The 21728-nt window shown below is 31.1% G+C and overlaps 5 protein-coding genes across 6 annotated transcripts; 1 reads left to right on the top strand and 4 right to left on the bottom strand.

Moving 5' to 3' along the window:
* Positions 1-907: 907 nt before the first annotated feature.
* On the bottom strand, positions 908-2007 carry LOC113871919 (SKP1-like protein 1). The gene is made up of 2 exons (XM_027509011.1): positions 1687-2007; positions 908-1084 (listed from the first exon to the last, which is right to left on the bottom strand). The coding sequence occupies exons 1-2, from the start codon at positions 2005-2007 to the stop codon at positions 908-910; spliced, it is 498 nt and encodes a 165-aa protein (XP_027364812.1).
* Positions 2008-3164: 1157 nt separating this feature from the next.
* On the bottom strand, positions 3165-6560 carry LOC113873805 (glycerate dehydrogenase). 2 transcript variants are annotated; one of them, XM_027512130.1, is made up of 13 exons: positions 6352-6535; positions 6132-6215; positions 5859-5999; positions 5528-5649; positions 5300-5381; positions 4860-4932; positions 4691-4782; positions 4514-4588; positions 4316-4423; positions 4151-4228; positions 4008-4052; positions 3661-3775; positions 3165-3573 (listed from the first exon to the last, which is right to left on the bottom strand). In XM_027512130.1, exons 1-13 carry the CDS (start codon positions 6472-6474, stop codon positions 3551-3553), a joined length of 1161 nt encoding a protein of 386 aa, XP_027367931.1. In that variant the 5' UTR covers positions 6475-6535; the 3' UTR covers positions 3165-3550. The 2 variants fall into 2 exon arrangements, with proteins under 2 accessions (XP_027367931.1, XP_027367932.1); XM_027512131.1 differs by lacking the exons at positions 5300-5381; positions 5528-5649 and having other exon boundaries at positions 3188-3573; positions 6352-6560.
* An 801-nt stretch (positions 6561-7361) lies between these two features.
* Positions 7362-9597, bottom strand: LOC113871918 (B3 domain-containing transcription factor VRN1-like). Its single transcript, XM_027509010.1, has 7 exons — positions 9526-9597; positions 8888-9356; positions 8625-8803; positions 8061-8334; positions 7873-7983; positions 7691-7773; positions 7362-7610 (listed from the first exon to the last, which is right to left on the bottom strand). The coding sequence occupies exons 1-7, from the start codon at positions 9595-9597 to the stop codon at positions 7362-7364; spliced, it is 1437 nt and encodes a 478-aa protein (XP_027364811.1).
* A 3987-nt stretch (positions 9598-13584) lies between these two features.
* On the bottom strand, positions 13585-17681 carry LOC113871917 (putative B3 domain-containing protein Os03g0621600). The gene is made up of 8 exons (XM_027509008.1): positions 17607-17681; positions 17068-17434; positions 16226-16362; positions 15943-16116; positions 14991-15113; positions 14311-14797; positions 14022-14083; positions 13585-13815 (listed from the first exon to the last, which is right to left on the bottom strand). The coding sequence occupies exons 1-8, from the start codon at positions 17679-17681 to the stop codon at positions 13585-13587; spliced, it is 1656 nt and encodes a 551-aa protein (XP_027364809.1).
* Positions 17682-19637: 1956 nt separating this feature from the next.
* Positions 19638-21305, top strand: LOC113873112 (NADH dehydrogenase [ubiquinone] 1 beta subcomplex subunit 7). The gene is made up of 2 exons (XM_027511094.1): positions 19638-20009; positions 21183-21305. The coding sequence occupies exon 1, from the start codon at positions 19700-19702 to the stop codon at positions 19997-19999; it is 300 nt and encodes a 99-aa protein (XP_027366895.1). The 5' UTR covers positions 19638-19699; the 3' UTR covers positions 20000-20009; positions 21183-21305.
* The last annotated feature ends 423 nt before the right edge of the window (positions 21306-21728 follow it).

The raw sequence follows: 21728 nt of genomic DNA, 5'->3' as shown, positions 1-21728 counted from the left end.
ATTTTTTTTATTCAATATTGAATTGTTGATTTGGGACAAAACTGGTTTTTAGGATACTACACTATTTCATAAATTAGTAATCAACAACCAAGTCATTGTCATTGAATAGAATAATTATTTGATGGGTGGCAGGTTTTGTCACCTACAACTGATAAAATTATGTGGAGGTTTTATCTTCTGAAAATTATAAAATTGACCCACCTCTCTTTGTTTTTAATAATAATTTCAACTCTTTTTCCCCCTCTTACTCTGCAACTTCTCTTAACAAATTGGCCATCATACCGATTTCTGTGGATGGCAGCAAACTAGGAACATTCTTTGCTAGTTCAATTTCTGTCTAACTAGAAAACTCTATATAATCTTCATTATTTTGTTTTCTTTTACTTGATTTGAAGTCCAATTATAAATATATCTATACAGTCCGAGGCGTACCTTTAGTAACGTTTATCAAGTATACCACCCGACTAAAAGAATTGGAAGAAAGCATTGATATGATTTTTTTATGTAGTTGCATCGCGCTGCAAAGAGAATGAAGCCAAAAATGATAGAATTTGAAGTCTTATTACCATGCACCCAAGCCAACATGTTTTCCGAGACAAAACAAAATAAACCATACCAGTTTTTCTATTAGCAACTTAAGCGCAAAGATATCAATGTGAAGGTTTGAAACACAAGAAATCAATCAAATGCTAAAGTGCTCAACCCAAAAGTTAAGCAAATGTCATCTAATGCGTTATATTATGATATCAATAAGAGCGTGGTTTAGAGGAGGTTAATACTAAACACCGACAAAATGCAAGTTCGAATTAGCACGACCTCCTCTCAATACACTAAAACCTATATGATGCATAACTGCTGTCTATTATCCACATTACTATAGAAATGTGGATATTTGAACACATCTTGTTTATAGATCATAGAAAACTGGGCTAGTGTTCCGAATCTCTTTTTCTTCCTCATCAGAAAAATCATTCTTGATGTCAAAAATTTGGCGTATCTCTTCGGGGGTCTTTCCCTTCATTTTGTCCGCCACAGTCTTGCATCCCAAATCAAGAAGTTTTTGAATTTTGAGATAGTGTGCTCCCTGAAAAACCATATTAATCGAACAACAACGCAAGGTGAGAAACGTGTCAAGCAAAACGATTTTATTTTGAACTCACCAATCGACAATTTTTTATTCTCATTCCATGGTGTATACACTTTGAAAGGGAGAAAATTAAGAATAAAAAGAAAGAGAAAGAAAGTGATAAATGTGATGACAAGAAAAGTAGAGATAAAGAAATATAAAGTGGGTATAAGAATTTGGGTGTAAAAAAAATTGGGTCGTAGAAATCAATTACCCCAAGACAAGAAAGAACAGAAAATAGAACACAACCCAAATCCAAAGCCATGAATGAGTGATATCTAATCCAATTTCAAAACATTTTAAGTGGATTCTACAAGTTTTCAAATTGCAAGCCAATGCCACATTTGTAGACACTAACAAGGTTTTGGATGTTTTTACAACCACGCCCCGTATTAGACTGAATTCACAAATCCCTTATTAAACTACAAACCGACATAACAAAAACAAAAGTAAATGTCATTATTAAACATCACAACTTCTGTAGAAAAAAAAATTAACGAATGTTAAATACAAAAGAAAAGAAGAGAAGAGTGCATGGAAGATTAAGAGATGAAACTAACCAGGATAAGGTCATACAGTGTGTCCACGTCAACTTTGATGAACTCTGTGTCCCAATTATTGAGACTTTCCTTATCGCTCTTAGAGGCCTTGCTGGGATCATCAACATCATCAGCATGTTTATTCATGAAATCAATGATCTTTGACAAGATTTGAATCGAGATTTCTGGCAAGGTGATGATGATATTATTCTCACTCTTACTGTACTTTTCTTCAATCAAACGCTTCATAGTGGGAGATGCATTCACCAAAGCCTCTTCTACCTCCAACACCTCGCCTTCGGAACATTTCACGTTGATCTTCTTCAATGAAGGTGAAGCCATCGTTGATCAAAGGAGAAAAGAGACTATTAGATTGAAAATGTCAGTGTTCTTGACTGCTTACAAATATCTCATACTATTATTTATATGCACTAAAGTGATTTGTATCGGGGATGCTTTGAATAATAAATATATTTATTGAATAAACACTATTAATGTTTATGTAAAATATTTTACAATTCGTCATAAGAAATAAGTATAAAAATATAAGAAACCGTTCAGATAAAAGAAAAATATTTATATATAAAAAAACTATTTAATTTATATGTTTAAATAATTCATATGTATTTAATGGGTACATTAAATATCTTCTTAACCAATAACTGTAACATATCCGTTAGCAAGACTTTTAAAAATTGTTTTTTTTTTAATCTTATATGTAAGGTACTATAGGTTAAGAGATATTAAAAACACTTTTTTAAATGCTTTAAAAAAAGTAAATATTAAACTTTTTAAATATATTTTTTTATAACTTATCCTTTTTTTTAATATAAGATTTTTTTTTAATCAATGCACTTAATTCATCGAATGAAAAATTAAAAAATATACATATAAATACCAGAATAATTCCTTATTTACTATATCACTTCATTTCAAATTATGTTCAGCTTGATAAAGAAGAAGAAAAATACTATTTAAATACAGTATGTAATTTTTGTTTAAATATTAAAATTGTGAATTTGAGACAAAGCTAACTCAGTATATCAATATTATTGAACGAGTGGATTAATTGGTATAAGATTGTTTTAATTTAATAGGTAGTCACGAATTTAAGTTTTCATAAAAAAAAAAAAAGTTTTGTAATTGAATAGCTTTTATCTCTAAAATTTAGAATAAAATTAAATAAAGTAAAATTATAGAGATTGATTCATCAGATTTGTCACCTACAACACAATTCAAAGAATTTGCGGAGACTGTTATCTTTTGAAAAATTGCAACTTGCCCTTCGTTTCTTTTCTTTGTTTTTCACAATAATTTCGACTCTTTTTCTCCTTTACTCAGCCACCTCTCTTAATAAATTGGCCATCCCATCGATCCAAGAACAATTGCTACCATTCAAATGGTTCCAACACAAATCATAGGACACGTTTAATAATTCTCCAAAGTTAAAAAAAAAATAAGTGAGAGAAGAGAAGAATGCTAGAATTGAATCACGAGACACAAATAATCCCTAGAGTTTGGTAATTAAGCTGAGATTGCACGAATTGAAAGCTTGAACACAGACAAGATACTAGTTTTGATTGAAAAATAATACTAAAAATATTTATGAAATTGTGCCCAAATTTTGTGTGTTCAAATACACTTTAGCACTTTCTCTCCTTTTCTTTTTAAGTTCATTTATGTTTAATCAATATTTCAAATACTACAAGCAATGATGCTGATATATTAAGGAGACAGTATTCTTATTCACACCGCCATCAGCACTCTACATACACAAAAACACAGACTAGCCAGCCATATTTCCTCGCCAACAGAGCCCAACTCAACACACAAAAAATGGTCATTTTTGCAATTGAAGGGCCTTGTAAGATAAAGCCACGAGTGTCTATAGCTTTGAAGTTGGCAAACCTGCAATTAGAAAGAAAAATTACAAGTCCAATCACTGTATTATTAAGAGGGTTTGTTTTCAACAATAAGTGTGCAAAATGTTGTTACCCAGTGCTTTTGCATTAACAATGCTTGGACATGCAGCTGGAGGTCGAGCTTTCTCACTCAGGAATGGTTCCACCTTATTGGCATCAAACCAAACTGGGTACCCTTTAATCTTGCCCTGAACATTTTATAATTTAGGACTATAATCAGTTTTACAAGGCACTCAGAATTTACAGTCATCATAGAAATAAGTCCCTGATTGTTTTGACATTGAAAAATCAATTTTTACAATGTTAAACAAAAAAGTACACACTTTTCAATATGAATATTAGGCTGAGATTAACATAAATACACATATTTCAATCACATTTAACAATTCAAAATTAGTATAAAGATGGAGAGATATATACCAGCACGTTTAGAGCTGCTAGTGTTGCCATTCCCTCACGGGTCCACTGCAAGTAAGTTTATACATTAAATCAAAAAATTGAAAGTGAGTCAACCATAAGACTTTAATTAATACTGAAAATTTCTTAGTATAATGTAAAATTACCTTGGAAGCAGATGCAATGTGAGGTACCACAATGGCATTCTTCAACTCTGCAAGCCCGGGCTTCATGTTGGGCTCGTCCTAACAAAAAAAATCATGTAGCAACTTAAAAGGTGGTTTTGTAATAACAAATTCAATTATTCAAGGACAAAAAGAAGGTTCAGTTACCTCAAACACATCAAGGGCTACTCGGAACATTGGGTTCTGTTTCAAATGCTCCACAAGTGCAGCTTCATCAATAACAGGCCCTCTACTGCAGTTTACAAGAATTGCTTCCTGTAATAGAGACATCAGCATTAACACAGAAATTTCACCACTTGATTCCGTAAATAATTTAGAGCAAAACCTTGTTCCTTAAACTCTTACCTTCTTCATCTTGGCGAGTCTTTCCTTGTTCACTAGGTGATAAGTTGTTTTATCCAAGACAGGATGAAGACTAATCTACAAAAGCACCACCCATGATAATAAACCATAATATTTGGAATAACTAATGTAGTATGCTGTCATATGTGGTACATTAATTTTCCACAATCAAATTCTTACTATATCTGCCTCCTGGAGGACCTCATCCATGGTTGATGCCCTTTTCCAAGTCACTGGTGTTTCACCATTTGCTTTCAAGAATGCAGCATAAGCTGCAATAGGACAAAAAAGAACCTTTAGTTAGTTCACAATAATTTGGTATATAAAATAAGACTTGGTAGGAACATGCCTGTGACAAACTTTTCTAGTCTTGTGGCCTGGTAGAGATCATAGTAAATTAGGTTCATCTTGAACCCTTCAACCTGATATAGTAGAAAAGAATTCTTTGGTCATTATCAAGAGAAAAAAAAATTATACATTATTGAGCATCAAAGTCAAATTGAAATCTTTAACATCAGCAAACTAAATAATGCATTTTCTTGCAAGGGAAGCGCAGTACCCTTGCCAACTTTGAACGTGATGATCATGTGAATAATCAAGTATCATCAATTATCACCAGCTTAATACAATACAGCAAAAGTGCTAATTCAAAAATTTAAATGAAATAAAAGTCAGGTAAAGAAACCCAAACGAGAGCAGTGAGAAACCAGACTATTTTTATGGGTGACAGATTTAGCACACACCAAATTCAACTCAATCAAGTGAACCTTATATGTATTGGAAAATTACCATCATTCTTGCATAAGCCGATCCAATACGACCAGCTCCAATTACACCAACAGTCTGTCCTTTGAGCAAGTTTCCAACAAATCTGCCACGGAAACAGAACAAAAGCAGTAATTCCAGCCTTCAAAAGGTTATGTTGCTTACAAATCAAAAAAGAAAAACTACCATATCATGACATTACTCTTAACATAAAGAAAGAAACAATAAAGGAATATTCAGTAGTTTTCATACAGATGAGGTAGCCATCCATCATATAACCCTGCCCTCATGAACTCATCTGCCTCAACTATCCTTCTAGCAGCTGCCAAAGACAGTGAAGCTGCTAGCTCTGCAGTTGTCTCTGTGAGCACTCCCTACCAAAGAAAGAATGAAACTAATGTAAGAACAAATATTTCCTCCTCAAGACTACCACTTTTTCTCACAGAACATACACAACATAACCAAACTCACTTCAACATCACACATAAAAGCATTTAACAGCAATCATTGTTGTATCATATATATTTCCAACTATACACTCTATAAAACACACACATGAGAAATGGGAAAAGAGAGAACTTACAGGAGTATTTCCAACAGCAACACCATACTTATTTGCAGCATCAACATTCACATTATTATAACCAACCGCCATGTTACTGAATGCCTTGCCTCCCGCTCTGCTCAAGGCAGAGAACAACTCATCTCCCCAGTCTTCAGTCAGCTGTAATAGCAACTCCATCACATACCCATAAAGCCCAAAAGCAAGAAAAATCCAAACCAAAACCAAAATTATAATTTTTTTTATAAAAATTGTTGACTTTGATCACCATCTTGTAACTACTCTTATCATTACCTGTCCTATAACTCCATCGCACTTATCACAAATCAAAGCAATGATGTCTTCAACTGAAAGTATAGTTTTCTTCTCGGTACATATCTGAGTAGCACAAAAGACCCAAATAAGAAATTCAATTTCTCTTCCTTTACTAAAAAAACAAACGTTTAGAAGCTGTCTCAAAAAAAAAATAAAAAATTGTAGCATCGTATAAAAGGAAACAAAGAAGGTTGATTACTTCAAGGCGACAATCATTTTGAATGAGAAGATTGATCCAACGAGTTCCGGGCATTGGTTTTGTGCTAACAACTCTGTATTTCCCATTTGGGTTCCATACCTCGATGGACACTGGCTTGGCCATGAAGGCAAAAAGAGTGTGTTAAGTGTAACTAGCTGTCTATAGTTTAAGTTGAAGCATAAATTCACTTGGTCTTTGCTTATAATATTAAAGATTGATGATCTAGTGTGACATGCTAGACCATACTTATTTGTTGCTGACCAATGAAATTGGAGCATGGATAAGACTTTGACTTGTGATTCTTTGACCTTATAATATTGATGACTGGTTAGTGGTGTAATAGTTGGAGTTGGCTACAGGATTTGGCCCCTTTCAGATAACGTGAGATCATGAAGGGAAGAGAAAAATTGAAGCAATGCAAGTGCTTTGAGCCTCTCGTTACAGGGAATGGATAACACTTCATCCTATTTCCTCAAAGACAGAAATAGCCCTCGAGTTTGTGGCTGACAGTGAAATCATGAATTCCCACCACTGGGTCAGGAAAAACAGTTATAATTTGTATAACTGTCGTTCAATTATCGTTAAAATTAAAATAAAATTAAATATGATAACAAATTTAATTAACCTTCTATGAAGTTATGTAATGCTTATGGAGAAAAATAATAAATGTGTAAATATCAAAGTAAAAGCAGAAGTTAGTCTTTATTAACACTCATACGTTACGCAGAATAATTTCTTAAAATTAAATGATAAATGATAAGTGGATATCATCCACACGTAAACATGATCATATATTGGCAGATGAAAAACCATAGGGCTTTTAAAATCAACCAACATAATAATAATTATTGTTCATCATTTGTTCTATATACGGTTTTCAATAAATTTGTCACCCATGAATTCATACAATTTCGTTTCTTATGAACTTTCCCTTGATAAACATTTGAAAATAGATGGGAAGGAGAAGTCACTAAAACTTTAATTGAATATTGAAAAGCAATGACAACAACTCAGTCAATGCATCCCGAAATTTTAACTTTAAGCACATTTTTTCTCTTATCAATCAGCTCAAAGAAACAAACATCTCCGGCCTTCAAATGACATTCCCTAACAAATGATGACCAACCCAAAGAGAATCTTCCGTAGTTATGCATTGGATAATACTTCAGCTTAACGAGCCATGATCTCTTCCCAACTTGCAGAGTCACCTCATTTACATTATCAATGGCAAGCTTTCTTATGAAATTGACTGGTATGTACTGCAAAAATATAAGTTAATTTAATTGGTCAAGGGAAGAATATTTTGCATGTGTAAAACATGACTCTAATTTACACCTACCATATACTTCATTTGAGTAGACTTTATGGTGAGGGCTAATTGATTCTCCCACATTTTGTTGTTACATGTTGGAAATTCAGAATCTAAGGGAATAAAAAGAGGAAAAAGTAAAAAAAAATGGAGAAAATTATCATAGAATTTCCATAATGAATCAAAAAAGAATGTGTTGATAATAAGCATACCATCAATGACATTAGCCCTTGAGTCCTCTCTTGGAATTCCTTCACAGCCCCTTTTAGTGAAACTATTTTGAAACCTTGTTCGTTTTCTTTGCTTTGCACCATCCCCATGAGCTTGTCAAGAAAAATAATAATAAGAAAATGAAATTTGCAAATTAAAATGGCAAAGTAAAATATCATTTTTAAATTACCTTGAAGTAGGGGAGGGCTTGATTCTTCTCTATCCCGAAAAATAACAACTCTAAATGAAATTCCTACTGACATAGTCTCCTCAAAAACACATACATCACCAATTTTTAAGTTATTGTCCTTCACAAAATTCATCCAACCTGTAGTAAACATCACTTGTTCATTGTTACGATTTGTCTTAAACTTGACCCCCCAAGATCTTTCCTCAGATACACACAGAGTAACACTGTCATCCCCTTCTGGTTGAGATGATTTTATAAAGTGGCCTGGTATGACCTGTTTTAACAGTTATTTTTCCACAAAAATTTACAAATTAAACAAAGTTCAGTAGTAACCTTTTGTTAACTAATATTACATTGACAAAATGTACAGGTCCTAATAATCAATAATATAGGTCAGAATTATAGCAAAACTTGAACAAAATCTATATGCCAAGGTATTTTTTGTATTGTTATCCAATCAAGATTAGAGAACAACGTTCAAAATACTTGGGATAGGATAATGCACCTAAGTTTTGTACAACTTGTTATCATTTCAAATATCACTTTTTTTTTTGGGTGGTTTACCAAGAAATATTTTTGAACGTATGATGGGTGCATTTCACGAATGAAAAAAGGATTCTCAGAGTGGAAAGCATTGGCTCTCTCCCAAGCACTACTACCATCAGTATCTTCCAATGACTCCTCACGTTGAGGAGCCTTAAATTTTGAGCTACTTCTATTGGCATAGATATATCTTCTTCCACCTGTTAACGAATCAATGTAATTCAAAAAACAGAAAGGTTGCAATACCTTAAACTTTGGAACTAAAGAAAAAAAAGGAAAGAAACCCACATCCCCACCTTTATTTTTGGGCCTTGAATTCATTCTAGATTGAGCATGTTTAGTTTCAACATCTTGACTGTGATAACATTGAGGCTCCTTTGTTGGGTTAGTTTTGATCTTCTTAGTAAAACTAGAAAAGGCTAAGGGAGATTTCTGTCTTTTATTATGGCGTGAAGAGTTATCACCCTTTTCATCATCAAAAGTTGCTTCTTCCAACAAAGGGTACTTTATTTCCAATGCACTCTGATCAAGTATTACAACATGAAACCTTGACTTCCCCACATATCTGAAGACCAAAAGATGGTTCTCATCCAAAGCATAGAATTCGGAAAATTTCTTCCAATCATTGCTTAACCAAACGTCAACATCAGGCCTTTTCCATTTCACTTCCCATTTAGCACCGTTAGGTAGCAAAAGGACTATTGGGTTTGATATTTCTTCCCAACATTTGTTAACAAAACTTCGAGGAATCCTCTGACACAATATTATTGTCAATGGAGTATATATGGCAGTAATAATGTTTAAATATAAATAATAATATAATAAGTAAAAAAATGAAAGTATTAAAAAGGAAAGATTTTGAAATAGTTGGAAAACAAACTTAAACTTAATATGAATATGAGAAATGGTAAAGAATGCTAACCATGTGCCCATTTCGCAGGTTGTCTTCCTCAATTTTCTTGTAAAAATGAATGTCATTGCCATGAGAAGACATTGTTGTACCATGAATCACACTTTGGAGGCTCAAATTTATAGAAATGGACGTGTCGTTTCAGTTCAAAGCATGTTTAAGTGTAGAATAAAGCGTACTTATTTTAATTCTTTAAGTGCTTCATTGTGCCAACCACCTAAATTCCTTGTTGCTAGTAACCCAAACGACGGTGACGAGTGAAAAATCAATTTAAATGATAATTATGAATCTATTTATAATAATAATTTAAATATTTTGCTAACATATATTTATTGGCCAAACAAGTATTTTAGTAACCATTTTTTATATAAGGTGTATGTAAAAAGTATATAATTAAAATTTTATTACAATTAATATTTTTAATATACTCAATCTTGCAATATTTTATAATGTTTAATAAAAATTTACTTTATATAAATTTTTACTGTATATCCTTAGGTATACATTAAATATAAACATTTTGCTAACTAGTATTTTAATTAAAAATTAATAAACAAAAATATTGTATTAAGAGTGTATTAAAATAATAATATATTGATTGATAATATTTTTTAAAAAATTTAAGTAATATTTTGATTCTTAAAAATTTTATAACTTTTTTATTTAATTTATTATTTTTAAATGTATCAAGAGAATCTTTCATGATATATGTAACACTCCGAATTTTTATAATATTGATTATTATATATATATATATATATATATATATATATATGTGTGTGTGTGGATGCTGGAATGTGCACTCGAATACATGATGAGTTTGATATGATAATGATGAATATTGAATGGTGATGAGAATATATGTGTATGTTTGTAAAAGTAATGTGGATGTTGATTGTGCATTAAGATTAATTTTTTGGACTATTTGAAATAGGCTAAGTGTGGGTGCACTTGATTCTACAGAGTGTTCTCGCTGAAGCGAGATGATTCTCGCTGTAGTGAGAAGGCAATGGAGAGAGGAGTGAAGTTATTGCGTTCTCGCTGTAGCAAGAATTCCCTTGCTGTAGCAAGAATTCCCTTACTGTAGCAAGAAAGCAACGATGGAGGGTGCATTTATGACTGTAGTATCGCTGTAGCGAGAGAGTTTCGTTGTAACAAGATTCTATAGAAACCAAAATGCAGTTTCTTCTGAGATTTTCGCTGCAATAAAAGAGGGTGTCGCTGCAGCAAGAATGTCGAGACTAGAAAGGTATTTGAAGAGTTAGGGTTCGAGTGGATGGGTTATTTTACATTTCACTTCCCTTCTTTCGCAATTCTTTCAATTCCAAACCTTATTTTATCGATTAAATTGTCTCCAAAGCCATTTAGGAGTAAGATTAAGGGTAGAATTTACGTTTGAGGCGTTTGGAGGTAAGTTTAATGGTTAGGGTTTCAGTTTCTCATCTCTATTCTCTGCTTTCTCAGTTTTCCTTAGTTCTCATTCTATGTATTTATGACGAAACTCGTGTGAGGAGCACTTCCTTGGTTGATTTCGTGTGTGAGTCTTTAATCTGAGATAAGAGGGAGACTCTACTCTATCTCATTATGTTTGAATGCCATGTAATTTACTATGCATTGTCATGTGGATGGTTTGAAATGTGTGTGATTAGTAGAATTGATTAATTGTAGTAAAATTATGGTGAAAAGATCGTGTGAAACTTAGTATTATCAATATTGAGAAATACTGGATATGATGAAATGAATGGTTATAGGGATATTATGGTAAAAAAAAACTGTATGATTGAGCCTTGTGTGGTGGAATATGGGCATATGTATCGTGTGCTGTGAATGAATGTAGGTCTGCGTGCATGTGTTGTGATATAATGTGGGTCTGTGTGCCGTTTGCGAATATGAATATTGTATGTGACTAAAATGTGTGTGAAAGGGCATGTTAAATGCGGTTGTGAATATGTTATGAATGATTTAGCAATACACTAGAAGTGTAGAAGATGAGGACGGTAGAAATATCTTAGAAAAAAGAAGGTAATGGTGACACCAACAGTGAGCATGGGTGCACTACAGGCCGCACACTCTTCTCCTGACTAGACCTCTGATCAACACCTTTGTCAAGCAGCTCGTAATCGCACACGTTGTATCCGTGAGGTGGGGATAACCGACGACCATTCATGGTGTGAAACTGTGATCATAGTGCCACAATGAGCGAGGCTACGTGTAGTGAGTACACGTATGTGTAAAATGTTGTTAGTGCAGGGAGTGCATCGGTTGTGAACTGAAATGGAATGCGTGAAAAGTGTTGTTTGTAATTCATTATACTTGTGTAGAATATGTTAAAAATTATGTGAGGTGTGTGAAGTGAGTCTCTCTGTTTGTGTGTGTTGAATAGTGTAGAGTATTCATCCTTACATTTATTTTTCAGTTGACCAAAACGATTAATATTGGGCTCAATGAAAGAATAAATGATATTGCTATAGGGCTTAAATTTTATTTTGAACATACCATGTATTTGGATTAGTCCTATAACAGTTACTTGATCAAAATTTGTAAACCTTTATTATTTTGAAATACTTTGTCAAAACTATGCTTTGGGAAAGTCTATTTTAAAATAAAATTTTTATTATTTCTATTTTGTAAAATTTATTATTTTGAAATTAAATTTAAGGTGTATAATATATTTTTTGTTAAATATCTTTTTATGAATTGAAAAACCTTTTTATTTAAATAATAATAATATATAAACAAAAAGGAGAAGCACCAGATAAAAACTATCTTTTGGTAGATATTTTAATGTGTAATATTGTCAAAGATAAAAATTTATATATAATATATTTTTATTAAAAATTATAGAATTCAATATTATTTAATTCATTAATAATATTAATAATTTTTTATAAAATTTATACATTTTTTTTTATTTTGTGCAATATTGCACAAGTTAAAAAGAATATTCTTTTATTTTATAAATCTTTTATAGCTAAAAACTATTCTTTTGTGAAATTAATTTGGTAATTATCGGTGTGTGCAACAAACTTCAAAACTTGGTCTAAATTTTTTATACCTTTTATTTTTATAATTTTATTTAAATAAAATTCATGATTTTTTTTTCAAACTTATAATTGCAGTTGTAACAATGGTCTACAGGGAAAATGTTTTGGAGACAACAGAATGTTGTCACTTTTGATTTTAATATATATATATATATTATGCAATGTTATATACTCTTGTATTTGAAAAATATTCTCCAACATATTCTTAATTATCAATAAAACTAATTAAAAGATATAGAAGTATGAATAAAAACTACTAAATTAAGAATATTTTTTTATAATTTTAATTAATAATAAAAAATATATTTAAACAATTTTATCAAAAATATTATAAGATATATTTTCCCTCTGACCTCATTTTTTATTTATTTATTCAATTCTTTGATTTTATAAAGATTAGGTTCATGATTGCTAATCAACCATGAGTTCCAACAGCATATTTATTATTTTACGCTTAGACAAATCAATATTTTACAATTTTAATTTTAGTATATTTTTATGTATTACTCTCTTTGGTACTTAAATAAAAGATTAAATTATCAGGAACAAAAAAAATAATTAAGTATATTATGTTTTTTATAAATATAAATTTTATTCTAAAAATACTCATAATATTAAATGATATAGTTAATAATTTATATATTTAATGATATTAATAAAAGAATAATATAAAAGAAATATAACAATTAATGCATCTTGAATCTATCATTTATTTCTTATAATAAAGATAAAAAAATATTTTATTTTTTATAAAAAAAATTATTTTTTTATTTATTTTCATCTTTATTAACTTTATTTTATGACCGTCAAAGAACTATAAAAATTGATAAGAATCGTATTGGGATAATTGGTTTTATCTACATATTATACCTTCAAGAATAATATTAATAAGTAAAAGAAGTGAATTTAGCAAATATATTCATGGACCATAAATTTTTCTTTCAAATTCCTCATAATCAAATATAACCAAAATAAAGATCATATTCTTAAAAACTTAACAAAAAGTAGTTATACTCAGAGCATAGACTTAAAAAACATGAACTTTCAAGGAGGGAAGTTCTCTGTCAATGAGCTCAAAAATACAAATGTTTCCAGTTTTCAATTTACTTTCCTTTACAAACACAGACCAACCAGAAGAGAAGCGATCATAGGAACTTTTGGGAGCACGAACTAACTTCACACACCAGGATCTTTCACCTAACTGCATCATCACACTTCGCTCATTCTCCCCAATATCCATGAACTTTGGTACATGCTTCTGCAAAATTAATTTAACATTACCTCAAAAATAAGAAAGAAATTAAAAACACAACTTGAAAGTGTATTGAAACACCTGCAAGAGCATATAACTAAATCGTTTCACCAAAAATTATATTTAAACCCCACCGTAGCATTTTTTTCCAAATGGACCTTCTTTATGAGCAATGTGAAAAAAACATTGTTAGAGATAAAATTATTGGCTACTTCCTGTGCTCTAACACTCCTGGGCATATTCAAAGATGTAGTTCTTTGAGTACCCTTCACACCTGTGAAATACAAATAAAACAAGTCGGAACCAATTAAAGATATGCCTATCTATGGAGTAACACTCATGATAATGAAATTAAATTATCAAGGTGCTATGCTATCTTTATTTCATTTCATAGAAAGCTTAACACAATATATCTCAGCATGCCATGCATATTCATTGACAGGAAAAAAGATATCATGAGTAACATCATTCCTTTCAGTTGGTGTTTGGTTATTTTCTTACACTTTGTCCCTGGTTCAGAATGATCACCTGTATCTGCTTGCAACTTCTGTGAATTGGAGTTTGCTTCAACATTCTCGTGTGTATTATTTCGCATTTTCTTGTGGAGTGGAGGGGAAAACAATGGTGTGTTTGATCTAGTCTTTTGGTGTGGAGGGAATTCCTCCAAGATCATAACAGATGCATCATTACACTCATCATGGTTGTCCATTTCATCATCATCATTTTCAGAAGGAGGATGATCTATTTCTAAGGCACTCTTATCAAATATAAGTACATCAACATGAGGGGATCCTTCATATTTAAACACAACCAAATGCCCATAACCTATGGAATAATTTTCAGCAAATTCTTTCCAACCCTTATCGAACCAAACCTCACCATTCTCTTTTGTCAAACACACTTCCCATTCAGTGCCGTCCGGAGGCTTAATAAGCACTGGATTTGACAAACCATCCCCATATGTCCTTGTAAAGCTATTGGGTATTTTCTGCACAAAAGCTTTAATTTGTTAGTATGCCAAACAAATGTTCATAACTCTACCACATACATAACTCTATTCTAACTTCACTTTTTTCCATAACCAATTCTTTGGGACTGATATCTCTACTTTGTATTTTATTCCAAAGCAAGGCTAAGTGTAGTATTTTGCAACACTTAGAAGGATAAGTAAGAATACTTACAAGCTTTTCAACATTAGATTCAATGATTATCTTGAAGAAATGGATGGGCAGGAATGCATTACGTTGGCCAATTTGAGTAGCCATGAATAGAATATGAAGTTGAGAAGCTGTGTCACTCAACCACTGCCGAGTGATAATTTGTATTCGCATCATTTCATAATCATATAGTATAATTGAATCATTCATATTCACGAGGTTACAATGTACTGCGCTTAATAATGGAATTGCAATGATTATTTGATCGCATGCAATAAAATGTGGCATCAAGGCTTCTTGGTTTCTAGTCCAAAGAAGAGGGATTAATGCTCATGCACCTTGGAATTAATCAGTGACGTCTGGAGTTACTTCTTGAGCCCCGCCATTCCTTTAACATAACCATTCATATTAGTGGCTGCGCTTTGTAAATTGAAAAGATTATTTATTAGCCGCCGTGAATTACTCTCTTCAAAATTACTCTCCTGCTGTATAATTCATCCTTTATATACATCCTAATCCCGATGATTAATATAAAGGGAAGTATTAATTTCATTTTAAAAGAAGGAAGTGCGAGTTATTATCAAACCACTTCAGTTCCATTTCATGAGATCTGAACCTCTTCCTCCCCAAATTTGGTGAAGGCAAAATATCTATGTTTTCACGATTTTTCTTTCTTCTCTTGCAACTTTTTAAATTTAGAAAACACCAATAGTTTGAAGATTCAGGTCTAGGTGCATATATGGGCCCTAAGAAATTTGAGCATTAAAGTAATCATGGACCACAGATTTATTTTTTTATTCAAATCTTTCTAAATTAACTATAACAATAGGTCACTTGGAGCATTACAGCAATCATGGAATGGAAGAGATCATCATAACTTCTTGAAGTTGAACCAAAATCAAATTCAACCGTGCTTTCCGAAAACATGAACTTGAAAAACTAAATCTTGTGCGTTAATGAGTTCAAACACACAAACATCTCCTGGTATCAATTGACTTTCCTTTACAAACAAGGACCAACCAGCAGAGAGCTTGCGAACTGAAGAAGGGTTGTGACGCCGGAGCAACTTTAAATTCCATGACCTGTCCCCACTCTTAAGTATCACATTCTTCTCCTTGTTCTCAATATCAACATTCAAATCTGGTAGAGTCTGCATAACGTAACATTATATATATAATATCAGTACAGTTAAAAGTTAGTTATAACACAACCTACGACTTCAGGATTCAGGAACTTTAATGTTTTTTGTTTAGTCTTACCACCCGACTTGCTCCTAGAAGAGATGGTGTTATGTAAACAGTGAAAAAAGGGTTCTTTGAGATGAATTTTATTGCAACTTCCTTTGCTCTTGTTTGTGTTGGCCAATTTAAAGATGTTCTTTCAATAGCCTTATCACCTGTATAAAATACAAAACAAACGGAAGATGGGGTTTAAATTTAAAAATGTAAAAATGCTGTCCTTCAATATCTCTTGCTATATATAAAAAGATAAAACAAATAGGTCAAAGCTAACCAAGTTTAAGTATATTTGATAAGAAACTAAAAATTATAATTTTTAATAATTTTTTAATTCTTTAAGTATATCTTTGAAATATTCATTAGCAAGAGCTAATATAGCACGATGAAATTAAAAAATATAAATTGTATTCTAAAAATACCCATGATATTAAATAGTGTAGTTATATACTTAATGATACTAATAAAAGAAGGATATAAAACAAATTTAATAATTAATATATCTTAAATCTATTATTTGTTTCTCATTATAAAGATTAAAAAAGTATTCTATTTTGTTTCTTATAAAAAGGAATAGAGAGAGTATTAAAATATTACTGCATGATATACCCAATAAGTTGATCAATTTAACGTTATTAATACATTTGTGTAATATCTTGCAATTTTTAATAAATTTATTATAAGTATATTTTTATTGTATACGTTAAAAAAATCACAGGTCGGGAAAAACTGAAGGGAACTAAAGATTAGTCATTGGTGGCGTCCAAAATAGCCATGGAGGAGAGCATAAACCACCCATAAGTTGAAGATAGCACCGAAAAAAATCGATTGAAGAAGAAACAATGAAGTGGAGGAAAGAATAGTACCTGTTATGTGTGTAGCCTTTTGGTCAGGAAACTCGTCCAAAATTTCAATTGATTTATCATCAGTTTGATTCTGATTAAGGTTGTCATTTTCATCACAATAAGTGTCACAAAAAGGATAGTCTATTTCTAAAGCAGTGTGGTCAAGTATGAGTATATCAATGTGGGAAGTTCCTTCATATTTAAAAACAACCAAATACCCATGATCTAGTGAATAATTTTCAACAATTTCTTTCCAACCCTTTTCCAACCAAACCTCACCATTCTCTTTTGTCCAATACACTTTCCATTCAGTGCCATCTGGAGGCTTTATAAACACTGGATTTGACAAGCCACCTCCATATCTCCTTGTAAACTTGTTGGGTATTTTCTGCAAAGAACATGATGGTTATAACAAGTTCGTAAAAATCGCTCATAATACTTATGTCTATGTGTATAATTTCAATCTAATATCATGCAATAGGAAGTATCTCAAATCCTTATACGATATATATGGCTATATATATGGAGGTAGAAGCCTAAGTGTAAGAATGCATGCTTACAAGCCTTTCAATATTAGCTTTAAGAATAATCTTGAAGAAACAGATTGGCAAGGTAGCATTTTCCCCACTAGGCATGGATGCAGTTTGAAATTGAGATGCTGTTACTCCTTAACCAAGAGAATATAGAAGCATGCATTGCATGTCCCTTGTTTTCCTAAGTAATTTCTGGTCAAAGCAAGTGAAGATTTAATTATGATCTTTGTTAAGCTAGCTGCCTCCTACTCAACTCACATATAATGATAACCCCTCAGAACAAAATTTTTTTAATTCAAATATGTTTTTATTTCTGAGTGTATTAATTTTAATAGTGCGTGAAAACTCAAAATTGCAGTAATCTTAGATTTTAATTTACTTAAAAATTATGTATTTAAATTCATTTGATATTTTAAATTTTAAAAGTAATTAGATTTAAATAACATAACCAGGGAAGACTAAAAAACATAAATAAAATGTTAATTACAAAAAAAGATATGTGACTTGATGAGAAAGAGAAAAACTTAAAAACATTTTTTTGTTAAAAAACGAAGATTCAGTATATAATATTGTGTTATTTCCTATTATGAGTAAATAAATAGAGTGATTCATTTATGGTGACACAGGTTTTGTTTGAAGTGCTGTCTCGAGTCTTGCCACACAATTAAAGTCTTGAAACTGTAAATTGAGATTATCATTTGACCACACAAAAATTTGGTTTAACAGTATTTTTTTTCTTTTTTTTATAAAAAATAAAAAGACTAAATTATTTATTTTTTTATAAAAAATAAAAGACTAAATCACTAAGAACGAAAAAAGTAATTAAGTCTTATATATTTTTTATAAATATAAATTTTATTCTAAAAATATTTATAATATTAAATAATATAATTAATAATTTATATATTTAATAATACTAATAAAAGAATAATATAAAAAAAATTAATAATTAATGTATCTTGAATCTCATTTATTTCTTATAATAAGAATTAAGAAAATATTTTATTTTATTTCTTATAAAAAAAAATCAGATAGAGTAATTTTTTAAAGTAAAAATATGTAGAACAGTATATTTTTTGAACATGAGCACAATAACCAAAAAATAATAATAATTAAAAATTTAACTAGTATTTTAAAAAAAATAAACATATAATAAGATATTTATTTTTATAATTTTTTATGCATTTTAACATATTTTTAATAAACTTTTGTTATTTATTAAAAATTGTAACATATTATTAATGCATTTAATTATATAATATCTTGTGATTTTAATAAAGTATCTTGCTAACCAGATGTTAAAGAATTGAAAGTAAATTTTTTGAAAAAAAAATACGGTAAATTACATTAAAAATTACAAAAAAAAATATTATTAATAATTTTTTAACAAAAATTATCATTTTAATTTAATTTTTATTTATTATATTTTTTGTTTTTATGTTTAAGATTTTGCACAATTTTTAAGAAAATATTGATATTTTAAGTGTTATACAAAAATACTTAACTTTCAATCATACCAATCATTTATTATATCAATTAATTTTTTTTATTATCTTCTATCCCATAAACATTAATTATTAATAGTAAATTTGTAATAAAATTTAATTATTCATTAATTTTATAAAATAACAATAAAAAATAATGTTACTAAAATGCAAAAGAAAAAAAAACAAAATATGGTATTTAATTTTTTATATAAATAAAAGGATAATAATAATAATAATAAAAATGTAACAATTTATATATTTTAAAAAAAAATTTACATGAATATAAATACGTGAGAACATATTTTTTCTTTTTTCTTTTTAAAAAGAAAAACAAAAATAATATTAACAATTTTTTCTTTTTCTTCATTGGTTTGGGTGAGCTAGTAAATTTAATTTTAATGTTAGGTAATCAAGTTTAATTAATTGAGTATTATACGTTTTGGTGTATAATAAATTTAGAGATTAACGAATGGATTATCACTAAAACAAAAGATTGGGCCATTAAACACAACACAGCCCTGGCCTGGAAGCTGCGACGTAGATTAGAGAGATAGACAGCACAGCCAGAGAAGCAGGGTGAAGTGGAATTCGGAGAAAGAGAGAATCGTTTTGCGATCAAATTGAGAAAAGAAAATGGAAGTTGAAGGATCATCGAAGAAGATGATAGCGACACAAGAGGAAATGGTGGAGGCTAGGGTTCCATTAGCGTACAGAGACCAGTGCGCACACTTGCTGATCCCTCTCAACAAGTGCAGACAAGCCGAATTCTATCTCCCATGGAAGTGCGAGAACGAACGTCACACCTACGAGAAGTGCGAATACGAACTCGTCATGGAGAGAATGCTTCAGATGCAGAAGATCCGTCAGCAAAACGCCGACTCCAAACACCCTCTCCCCGCCGTTTCCCTCATTCCCAAACCGGCCAATGCCTGACCCCCTCTCTGTAAGTCCCTCTCTTTTCTTCCATTTTTTGTCGTTTGGGGTTTTATGAGTAATTTGGCGATTTATGTCTTCGTACCAAGTTAGATTTGGGGATAAAATTATGTTTTAGGTTTAGATGACTTGAAGAATGTGGGAGCCCTTTTTAATGCTACTGCACTTTGAAATTGGTTGTTGCGAACTATTCTGTGTAGAAATAAGTATTGGAGTTTGTAGTCTATTATTAAACTTAATTCTGGTTACAGGGGAGTGGGAGTGTCGCTTTCAGATTGTGCATTGGACCGTAGGAGAATGTTCACATCAAGTGTTTGCACAATACATAAAGAGTTGCTTGTTGAATCAAATGTAAATGAATGCGTAACTTATATACACTCTAAATGATTAACTATTAATTGTAATGGAAACCTCTTACAATATAATTCAGCTGTTTTTAGTTGCATAGAGCCTGATTGGTTTTCTGTCTAAAGATGGCAAGAGAATCAATTTTTCAACCATTGAAAAATTGTTAAGGCTGTGTAAATCGATTTGCAAATTATGCTCACTGTAGGTTTGAATTTTTGAAACTCTGTTTCACTTCGTTAACGGAGAAACAAACAGACTGATAGTAGATCTTGAACTCAGTTTGCTTTTCTCTTTTCTCTCTCCTTTGTGATTCTTTGGTTGCTTTCCTATATGGAAACCTCTCACAATATGACTCAGGCTGTATTATCTTGGGCTTGTGAGGCCTAAATTAACTTGTAAGATTTATAAAGGCTGGGAATGGTAGCAGCAGGCAATTAAACAAACTATCTTTCCTCGTTTTTTCAATTAAATAACTTCTACAAGATAGTGTTTGGAATAGGTCAGTGAATTTAACATACTGCAGAATCTGTAATTCTGTGGTCGCTTGTTTTTCTCCTAGCTGGAGGTGATATTATATATAATGTGCTTTCATTGGACTTTGGTTTGTCAAATGTAAATCACCAATGATATATCCTTATTCCGCATTATAAGTGATAAGAAAGGAGTCTTGGGAAAAAATATACAATTGCAACAGTTGTTATAAGCTTCCTGGCCTCTCCCTGTAGGTTTCATTTGCCCCTTGATTTCTTTCGCAAGATCTTGTTGATCCTCCCCTCCCCCCGGTTTTCTCTTGCACTTCCTATTTGACTTTTGATTTATGTTCAACTTTTGACAGGAACCTTTGCTTGGGTCAGATGTTCTTTCATGTTTTTCTGTTGTAAGGATCAAAGTTACTTTGGAATGTTTGCCAGAGACCCCTACAGACTGTTTATATTTTATTTTCTGCTGTCATTGAGTCATGTTTCTACTTTCTACTTGGAAGAAATAAAATTTCTTGTTAACATTTCATAAAGGGAAATACTAACTGATTGGTTTTGCATGCATCTTGGTCATGCCCCTAATCACTTAGCTGACAATTTTGAAATCCTTGGCTATGATCCAAGATCCGATTCTAGCACACTTAGCTAGTGATCAAACCTGGCACTTCGACGAGGTTTAAACTAATATAGAGGCTGGAACAAAAAATTTCCAAAGGTGTCAGAGCGAAGGATTTAACAGAATTTTTTGAAACAAAAATCTAACTATAGATATAGATAGATTATATCTTCAGGAACGAGTAAAAGGATTTGAAGTGGCAAGTTCTCGAATCCTGTCATGAAATCAATTTCAATGATAATGCTTAGGGGAAAAAAAATGAATGCTTCTTAATTGCAGTTTATCT

Source organism: Abrus precatorius, unplaced genomic scaffold (assembly GCF_003935025.1).
Source record: "Abrus precatorius isolate BTA unplaced genomic scaffold, Abrus_2018 Scaffold7, whole genome shotgun sequence".
NCBI classification, from domain to species: Eukaryota; Viridiplantae; Streptophyta; class Magnoliopsida; order Fabales; family Fabaceae; genus Abrus; species Abrus precatorius.
This window is presented reverse-complemented; position numbering and strand designations above follow the sequence as displayed.